The 9,303-nt window shown below is 54.4% G+C and overlaps 2 protein-coding genes across 2 annotated transcripts in view; both read right to left on the bottom strand.

Moving 5' to 3' along the window:
* Window positions 1-4,625, bottom strand: part of LOC137621458 (uncharacterized) — a 16,088-nt gene extending 11,463 nt beyond the window's left edge. The window contains exon 1 of the mRNA XM_068351780.1: window positions 4,332-4,625. Within this exon, the coding sequence (XP_068207881.1) occupies window positions 4,332-4,625 (294 nt within the window). The remainder of the gene's footprint in view (window positions 1-4,331) is intronic.
* Window positions 4,626-5,175: 550 nt separating this feature from the next.
* LOC137621453 (nematocyst expressed protein 3-like) lies at window positions 5,176-5,844 on the bottom strand. Its single transcript, XM_068351768.1, has one exon. It carries the CDS (start codon window positions 5,842-5,844, stop codon window positions 5,176-5,178), a length of 669 nt encoding a protein of 222 aa, XP_068207869.1.
* Between the last annotated feature and the right edge of the window lie 3,459 nt (window positions 5,845-9,303).

Here is a 9,303-nt window from a genome sequence, read left to right as displayed (position 1 = left end):
GGGGGTAGGGGAAGGGGTAGCTTGCTACCCTTCGCCCCCACACACCGGTGAGTTGTCTCACTTCACTTAGAGGTAGGACTTGTCTTGGGGGACAGGGCTGGCGGGCAAGTATGTGTAAATAGCTAAGGTTTGTATGGTTAGGAATAATACAAATTATCTCCGAATTTGTCATTTGTTCCGTAACCGAAATACAAACCACGCTATTTAAATTTGGGTGACTTACCCCTTAGGAAGGGTGGAAAGTCCCCAGCCTTACTGGCTTTGGCTTTACCCGGGGACTCAGACTCCGAGTGAGCAGCACTCGAGAAAAGGAGTCCCTGCGCCTCAAGTTCCTTGCCCCGCAAGGAAGATGTGGGCTACGTAAGTTGTGTGTGGAGGAATAGAGAGTGACTCGTCCTAGGAAGTTGACCTTGAGTCCTTTAGATAGGAATCTAGGCTAGGACGTTCCCAAAACCACCTCGTCAGGGTATGGGGGACGCGACAGTACTAAACTTAATACTAGGAACACAAGGGAGCATGGTTTATCTGCAGAGGTTGAGGTCAGCTATGCGGAGACCAGGATGCTGCTTTCCCCAAGAGAGGGGAGATGAAGAAAGAAGTAAGGGCCAGACATACTCTTTCATTCACGCAGACTAAAACTGGGTAACAACGCCCTCAACCTTCTGCTACTTGTCCATCAAGGAGCCTGAGGTTAGACCAGCTGTTGTGCAGCCACCACAGGGCCGATAGAAAATGTATCGAGGCTCCTGTGGGTCACGTCCTGCAGGTAGTTGGCTGTGAAGGTCATTTGACGCTTCCAGACCCCAGCTTGAAGCACCTGCGTCACAGAGAAGTTTCTCTTGAAGGCCAGGGACGTAGCGATGCCCCTGACGTCGTGTGCCCTAGGGTGACGTGACGTAGGAGGGTCCAGATTCAAGGCGTGGTGGATGACCCTTCGAATCCAAGCCGAGATGGTGTTCTTGGTGAACCCCCTCTTCATCCTGCCTGTGCTAACAAACAACGCTTGCATGCGGGGACGAACTGCAGCTGTCCTCTTCAAGTAACGCCTCAGACTCCTCACTGGGCATAATAGCAAATGGTCTGGGTCGCTTGTTACAGAACGGAGACTCGTGACCCTAAAAGAGTGGAACTGTGGGTCCGGCACTCCAGGGTTCTGTATCCTGGCAACAAACTCAGGGACGAACCTGAACGTTACCTCCCCCCATCCCCTTGAATGGGCGATGTCGTACGAGAGACCACGAAGTTCACGAACTCGTTTGGCAGAGGCCAACGCGAGTAGGAAAGCAGTCTTCCAAGTCAGGTGGCGATCAGAGGCCTGGTGTAATGGTTCGAAGGGAGGTCTCTTAAGAGCCCTGACAACCCGAACCACGTTCCATGGAGGAGGTCTCACTTCCGACTGAGGGCAGGTAAGCTCATAGCTACGTATGAGTAGAGAGAGTTCTAGCGAGTAAGAAATGTCCACTCTTTTCAGCCTAAAAGCCAGGCTTAAGGCTGAGCGATAGCCTTTCACCGCCGAGACCGAAAGGCGCATTTCCTCCCGCAAATAAACGAGAAACTCCGCTATTGCTTGAATAGTGGCATCGAGTGGAGAGATACCCCTCCAACGACACCAACCACAAAAGACTCTCCACTTCGCCTGGTAGACTCCCACACAGGACTTTCCCAGGGGACGAGACATTCTCTCCTCAACCTGTTGCAAAAAGCCTCTCTCCGTGAGGAGACGCTGGATAGTCTCCAGGCGTGAAGCCGAAGCGAGGCTACGGCTTTGTGGAATATGTTGCAATGTGGCTGTCTGAGTAGCTCGTGTCGTGGGGGAAGCTCTCTCGGGAGCTCCGTCAGGAGCTGCAGAAGGTCCAGGAACCATTCCGCGTGATGCCATATCGGAGCTATCAGAGTCATAGACAAGTTGACCGATAGTCTGGTCCTGTTGAGCACCCTTCTCATCAGACAGAACGGTGGGAAGGCGTACACTTCGATGTTGTCCCACCGTTGTTGGAAAGCATCTTGCCAGAGAGCGCCTTGGGGTCCGGGACTGGGGAGCAGTACAGGGGCAGCTTGAAATTCAAGGCTGTCGCGAACAGATCCACCGCCAGGGAACCCCATAAAGTCAGGACTTTGTTGGCTATGTGAGGATCCAAAGACCACTCGGTACTCACTATCTGCGAAGCCCTGCTCAGACTGTCGGCGAGCACATTCCTCTTGCCAGGAATGAAGCGAGCTGATAGTGTTATCGAGTGGACTTCGGTCCACCTCAGAATCTCTATTGCAAGATGGGATAGCTGATGTGAAAAAGTATCTCCCTGCTTGTTAATATAAGCCACTACCGTGGTGTTGTCGCTCATCAGGTACTTTTCTGATTCTGACCAAAGGCCTGAGGCCCTCTGGTTCAGAATGTGGGCCCCCCACCCTTCTTTTGACGCGTCCGAAAACAGCGTCAAATCCGGGGGAAGGACGAGATGATCCACTCCCTTTCGCAGGTTCTCGTCGATCAGCCACCACCGCAGGTCCGCCTGTTCCGAGGGTCCTATCGGAACCAGAAAGTCCGGGGAATCGGATCCTTGACTCCACCGGGACTTGAGCTGCCATTGCAGGGATCTCATCCTGAGATGGCCGTTCGGGACCAGACGGGCCAGGGAGGCTAGGTGACCTAAAAGACGCAACCACGATTGTGCTGGAAGCTCTTCCCGCCTGAGAAAGGGTTCTGCCACCCTCCTCAGCCTTGCTATCCTGTCGTCTGATGGAAAGGCTTTGTGGAGATTGGTGTCTAATAACATGCCTAGATAAACCAGTCGTTGGGACGGCTGCAGAGAGGACTTCGAGATTTACCACGATCCCCAGATCTTGGCAAAGTCCCAGGAGCCTGTCTCGGTGTCGAAGAAGGGTCGACTCCGAGTCTGCCAGGATCAGCCAGTCGTCCAGATATCGGAGGAGACGGATGCCGTTCCTGTGCGCCCAAGACGAAATCAGGGTAAAAACACTGGTGAACACCTGAGGTGCTGTGGAGAGACCGAAGCACAGCACCTTTAACTGGTAGGTCTTGCTGTCTAGGCTGAATCTCAAGTACTTCCTGGAAGACGGATGGATTGGGATCTGGAAGTACGTGTCCTTCAGATCCAGTGTGCACATGAAGTCTTGTGGTCTCACCGCAAGTCTGATCGTGTCAGCGGTCTCCATGCTGAACGGAGTTTGCTTGACAAACTTGTTCTGAGCTGAGAGGTCGATGACAGGTCTCCAGCCTCCAGACGCCTTCTTTACAAGAAAGAGTCGACTGAAGAAGCCTGGGGAGCCGTCGACAACCTCCTGGAGAGCATCCTTCTTGAGCATGGTCTCGACTTCTGCCCGAAGCGCTAGCCCCTTTGCCAATCCCATGGCATAGAAGCTCAACGACACTGGATTCGCTGTCAGGGGAGGTTGAGATGTCGTGAATGGGACGCGATAACCTTGGCCGATCACGGAGACTGTCCAAGAATCGACTCCATGTTGCTGCCACCTGTGCACGCAGCTTTGAAGGCATCCCCCTAACGTTTACGGCCGCGGCCGCTCCCTCTAGGAGTCTTGCCTCCCCTTGAGGACTTACCGCTCCTCTTGTCCTTGACAGGAAAGGGCTGGGGCTTAGACACCACTTTCTTAGCTGCCGGCGCCTGCTTCGGTGTCCTGCGAGGCTGCTGCTGATGTTGCTGTGGAGCTGGAGGCTTGTAGGGCCGAGATGCCAGGGCCCTTTGGAGGAGCGAGTCCTGGCTAGACTTCCTCCACCCCTCAGCTGTGCATTCCATATCCTGGGGCTCAAACAAACTTCCCCCAAGGATGGAGGAGTGTCTGAGCCTGCAGACATCCACAGTGGGGACCTTCGGGTTGATCTTCTCGGTCACCGCATCACGACGCTACAACACCGAGTTGGCCTACAGGTTGGTAACCTGGTGTGCCAAAAATTGGATGGAGCGAGTGCCCGAGAGGAGGAAGGTCGCCAGGGCCTTCCCATTGCTCTCCTTAGACAGATCCTCAGAGTGCAATAAGATGCCCAGAGAACCCAGCCAGACATCCAGCCATGAAGTGGCTTGCATGGTGCACTTCGTGACCTTCTCCTGGCTCAGGATCTCAGATGCCGAGAATGTCACCTGCCGGGCGGAGAGCTTCTCCTGAGGAACTCCCCTAGTAAGGTCTTCCACGGAATGGTGGAGGGGAAGAGCGAGGCTAAACTCCCCCATGATCTCAAAATACCTCCTCTGCTGTAAACGAGGAGGTGGGAGGAGTCTGTTCCCGGCAGAGGAACGACTGGAGGAGGCGAGGTCTGCGAGCTGAGCGTTGACCCTGTCTCTGGCACTCTTCACCACCTGGGACCAGGGCAAGGCTGCGCTGGCCTTTGGGGGCTTCTGAGTTCCATAGACCTGATCCAGGACTGTGTGCTTGCTTTCACGAGGGGCGATCTCCGGGTCCTTGAACCTGTTGAGCTGCCGCATCATGCTCAAGACCTGCCAGAAGGCATGCTCAGACTCTTGCTGCTCTCCTCCCTGCGGACTGGCAGCTAAGTCTCCTGTCCCCGGAAGCTCTTCCTGGGGAGACACGTGGACGTTCTCCCAGGGTCTGGCTGGTTCCTGACGAATTCGCGAAGAGGACTTCGGAATCATCTTGGAGTCCTTGGGTTCCCTTCTGGGCGGGATACAAGACTCCAGCAAAGAGGTCTGGAAGGTACCTTCCACGCGAGTCGGTTCCCCTCCACGAGGGGGAGACTCCCCCCTTGGTGCCGAGGGAGAGACCGCCACCTCGCTGGATTCTCCAGAGGACGGAAAAGCCTCGTCCACAGGAGAAGGAGAAAACGACTGCGAAGGGGATGGAGCCTTCCTGGCGGACCTCTTAGGAACCAACTTCTCCCTGGGAGAAGTCACCACGAAGTCCACTCCTCTCCTCTTCAGGGGGGGCGAGGCCGTCCTTGGCTTGAGTCCCAGATTGGCGAGTGCCGGTTTCCTAGCCTTCACTACCGCTCTCATCAGAGGACCAAACCAGGACTGCCGAGATACGGACGCAGTGTCCCGCTGGAGGAAAGGGGATCTCCTGACCCTTCGGAGTGGACGCAACTGGGCCTACCTGCAAAAAAGAAGGGAAGAAAGTTGCCTTGACCTTTCCGACGATTCTTCCTTGTCCTGCGAGAGAGACTTGCACTTGCGGAGGTGATCCTGACTACGACCCGGAAACACGCGTCCCTGCAGCGGAACCCGACGAGAACGGGGGTGGCGCGGGGCAGGTTCCCATGGGTGGCGCGGAGCAGGTTCCCATGGGTGGCGCGGGGCAGGTTGCCATGGGTGGCGCGGGGCAGGTTGCCATGGGTGGCGCGGGGCCGGTTCCCATGGGTGGCGCGGGGCAGGTTCCTATGGGTGGCGCGGGGCAGGTTCCCATGGGTGGCGCGGGGCAGGTTCCCATGGGTGGCGCGGGGCAGGTCCCCATGGGTGGCGCGGGGCAGGTTCCTATGGGTGGCGCGCGAGGGGCTGCTGGAGCCAGGGCGCGTAGTCGCGCGAAGATAAACGAGCGCGGGAGCGCTGGCGCGAGCTGGCAAGCGGGCGAGTAGGCGCGGGAACGCGTTGGCGCGTGGGCGAAATAATGCGCGGGCACACAGGAGATCGCTGAAAGCCAGGAGAAAGGTAAGGCGCAGGAGAATGATGGTGTCCTGAAGACCTGTGATGCGGGGGTGAGCGATGGCGAGTCGGCGAACAATAGCGCGTTGGTGAACGCTGGCGAGCGATGGCGCGTTGGAGAGCGATGGCGCGTAGAACGCGCAGGCGAACAAACACGCGGGGGCGAGCTGGTCGCAGGAGACCTATGTCTATCAAGATCCAGGTGGCGCCGACGCATAGGAGAGCGCTTGCACGCAGGCGATAGATCGCGCGAGCGCTCAGGAGATCGCCGAGGCCCAGGGGAGCGCTGACGCGCTGGAGATCACCGGCGCGCTGGAGATCACCGACGCGCTGGAGATCGCTGACGCGCAGGAGATCGCTGACGTGCTGGAGATCGCTGACGTGCTGGAGATCGCCGACGCGCTGGAGATCGCTAGCGCACAGGAAGACGACGCGTAGACTGCTGTGCAGGAACAAGTGGCACGACGCGCAAAGGCAAACGCTCGCGAACGGGCTCAGGAAGAGAAGGCGCGTGGGCACGTGGGCGCGTTGGGGGCGCAGGAACTCTGGATGTGCGCGCAGGAGACCATGTGCGCTGCTGTGCAGGTGAAGGATGACGAGCAGGAACGCCTGGGCGAGGAGGAGTTAAATCCTTGCCCGCCTCCAGATCCGGAGATCTAGGGCGCATGGGCAAGCATGGCCGCGCAGGGCGCGTGTCAGGAACTGGATGCGCAGGTGCGCGCTGACGAGCAGGAAATCTTGTGTACTCAGGTGACTGTTGGAGCGCTGGGCGCGCAACAGGAACAGGAGGTTGTAGGTTGTCCACAGGAGAGCGCTGGCGATCAGGAGAGCGCTGGCGATCAGGAGAGCGCTGGCGATCAGGAGGGCGTTGACCATCAGGAGAGCGCTGGCGAGCAGGAGAGCGCTGACAAACAGGAGAGCGCAGGCGAGGTGAGTCAGGAGACTGCAAAGATGGAGAGCGCTTACGCGCTACCGCGCGTAGGAGGGCGCGCAGGGGAACCCTGACGCGCAAGGGAAGCTCCCACACGGTGGGAGACATCCCTTTGCCCCGAAGGGACCGATGCCCGTCGGCTGATGAGTTCAGGAGTCTGCTGGCCATCTGCGCAGGAGTTGGAAGGTCTGGCAGGCATAGGAGATCGCGAACGATCACCGGAGAGGTCTCAGGACGTGGCTGCTACAGTCTGCTCCCGGGGAGGAGGATCTTCATCAGAGGACGGAGGAGGAGACGACTCGAAGAGGCGCCTCTTGACTCCCTTATAGGGAGACGGGAGGCCCCTGCAACGAAGAGGACGACAAGCCTTACGGCGAAGACGGCCACGAGGGAGGTCATCAGGATCGTCGGTCCTCCGAATAGACTCTCAGTCAGAGCGCTCCCCCGAGGGAGAGACGTAGCCGCAGTAGAGACCGTGGGACCCCACCTTCCCCTTCGAAGGATGTTCAGAAGGGGGAGGAGAGCCTTCAGCAACGTCCGCAACATCAGGAGCCTCAGAGGTTTGACCAGACCCGTCGGAAGCCTCTGCCACCACGACGTCGACAATAGACAGAGGGTCTACCTCTGCTATCACCGGCGACTGTTTGACAGCGGCCCCCAACTGGATAAGGTCAAACAGGGCTTCCTTGGAGGGCAGGCCCTTAAGCCCCAAGGAAGCCCAAAGCTAAAAAAGATCATCGTTAGACAGAGTTATCAACGTTATCAAAATCCTCCCCAGGGGGAGGAGGGGGAGCCGCCCCGCTATGGGAGGCGACGCCCTGTCCTGCACCCCGAGATCGGGAAACAGAACAAGGATCTGCGCTACCACTCGGAGGCCTCTCACGACAGGCCAGCCGAGTGGGAGCTTTGGAGGAGGTTTGGGCGGCGGAAGAAGAGACCCGGGAACCTTCCTCCTTCAAGGCAACCCCTGAAGGAGAACTGTCTCTCTTGGACTTCTTCTTACGCCGGCGGGCAAACCTCTCCCACTGGGAGGCAGAGCACTCCCTACACTCACTGCATGTTACTTCCCTGTCACACCGTTGGCCTCGACACTGCGGGCAAAGGGTGTGAGGATCGGTATCCACCGCCGACATGAAGGTACCGCAGGGGCGGCCGGCGATCCCAGGGCACTTGCGCATGATGATAACTAAAGGGCGAGGCCAGCTTCTAAGCACACAGCTGAGGAAAAGCAAAGAAAAAGATTAAGGCTGTCAGCAACGAGGACGATAGACAGAAACGTCTGCACATCGTCCGAGCCAAAAGTGAAGTAAGACAACTCACCGGTGTGTGAGGGGAGGGGGGGGAGAGGGGTTGCAAGCTACCACTTCCCCTACCCCCGCTAACTAGCGCGGGGGTAGTTAACCCGCGTTAAAATCTATTGGCTCGTCAATTTCAGCTACGCCGAAAGTAAACCCAATCTAAATAGCGTGGTTTGTATTTCGGTTACGGAACAAATTTATTTTGAAGATTCTAACACTATGAAATGTCAAAGAAGTTTAAGGAACAATCAATATTTAATGGATTGCATATTGTTGCAAAATTTGCTTATTCCTAGAATAACCGAATCTTAGGTTCTTGTTCGTATTACCGATGCAGAACAGAACTCTAAGCTAAAACTGAATGTACAAATGCCTATAACAGGATTAACAAGGATAATTATGAACATGTGATAATGATGGTTATGATGAACAGGTGGAGGATGCAAGAGTCATGGCATATATTGATGAATTTCTAAATTAACCCAACAAGCAATATTTTTTAAAAGAACGCAGGGAGCTTATAGATTAAGATAAAAAACTATATCTCCCTGAAGTGTGTTGATTGAAAAAAATACAAATGGGATTAGATGATATATTCTCTAGATAAAATAATCCTGTTCTAAAATATATCTAATGCTAATTATTGTCTTTGATATTTTAAAAAGGATTTTAGAAATTTTTATTTTCACCAAATATCGGTTTACTAAGAAGGTGTAAATATATCTGGACTACCTTTTGCTTCTAGCAGCTGTAGGTTACAGGTCTCAATTAAGAAAAAATGTGACCAAAGGTGAATTATTCTCAAAAAGAGATTTACCAGCTAAATGGACAAAGTGAATGCAGAGCAGGCAGACCTATAAGTTTTTATGGCCACAGAAGGCTTTCTGGCTTTGCGTGCCCTAATCCTTATTGTGTTCGTCGTCAGCACCTTTCTTGAATATCTATTATTCAGAGGTGTCTCAGTCCCTCGGCCCTTGGGTCTTGTCCAGACTTCCAGTTCTCACCTTCCAGAATGCAAATGTAAAGGAAACAACTGTCATTGAACTGCCTACACTGTTCATTGATAAATATGCAAATGAAGAGAGTAGGCCTATATGAAAGGGCCAGCAAGGAGGTCAAAAGACCTAAACTACTTCAGAAAAAAAGGCTAAATACAAAATAAAACTAGCAATGAAGGAAATAATTTTTAATTATATGCCAGAGAATATAAAAATGCCGCCCATCGTAACTGGCTTTCAACAAACGAAGAAAATAGTCGTAGTAAACAAATATTCATCGTTATTTGACAAAAAGAGTAAAGCATACTGAAACCGAACTCGCTATAATCTCCCCCATAGAAAATTATGTATGGATTTCTAATTTTTTTTTCTGTCTTAATTGGGTCCACGGAATCGAAATATATTACCTGAGCATTAAAACGATATAAACCGTTTTACAGCAACCGTCT

Source organism: Palaemon carinicauda, chromosome 2 (genome assembly GCF_036898095.1).
Source record: "Palaemon carinicauda isolate YSFRI2023 chromosome 2, ASM3689809v2, whole genome shotgun sequence".
In the NCBI taxonomy this organism is placed as follows: Eukaryota; Metazoa; Arthropoda; class Malacostraca; order Decapoda; family Palaemonidae; genus Palaemon; species Palaemon carinicauda.
This window is presented reverse-complemented; position numbering and strand designations above follow the sequence as displayed.

Bases quoted from the DNA above. Each gene is read 5' to 3' on its own strand.
- LOC137621453 (XM_068351768.1), bottom strand. From the start codon at position 5,844: ATGCGTCGGCGCCACCTGGATCTTGATAGACATAGGTCTCCTGCGACC.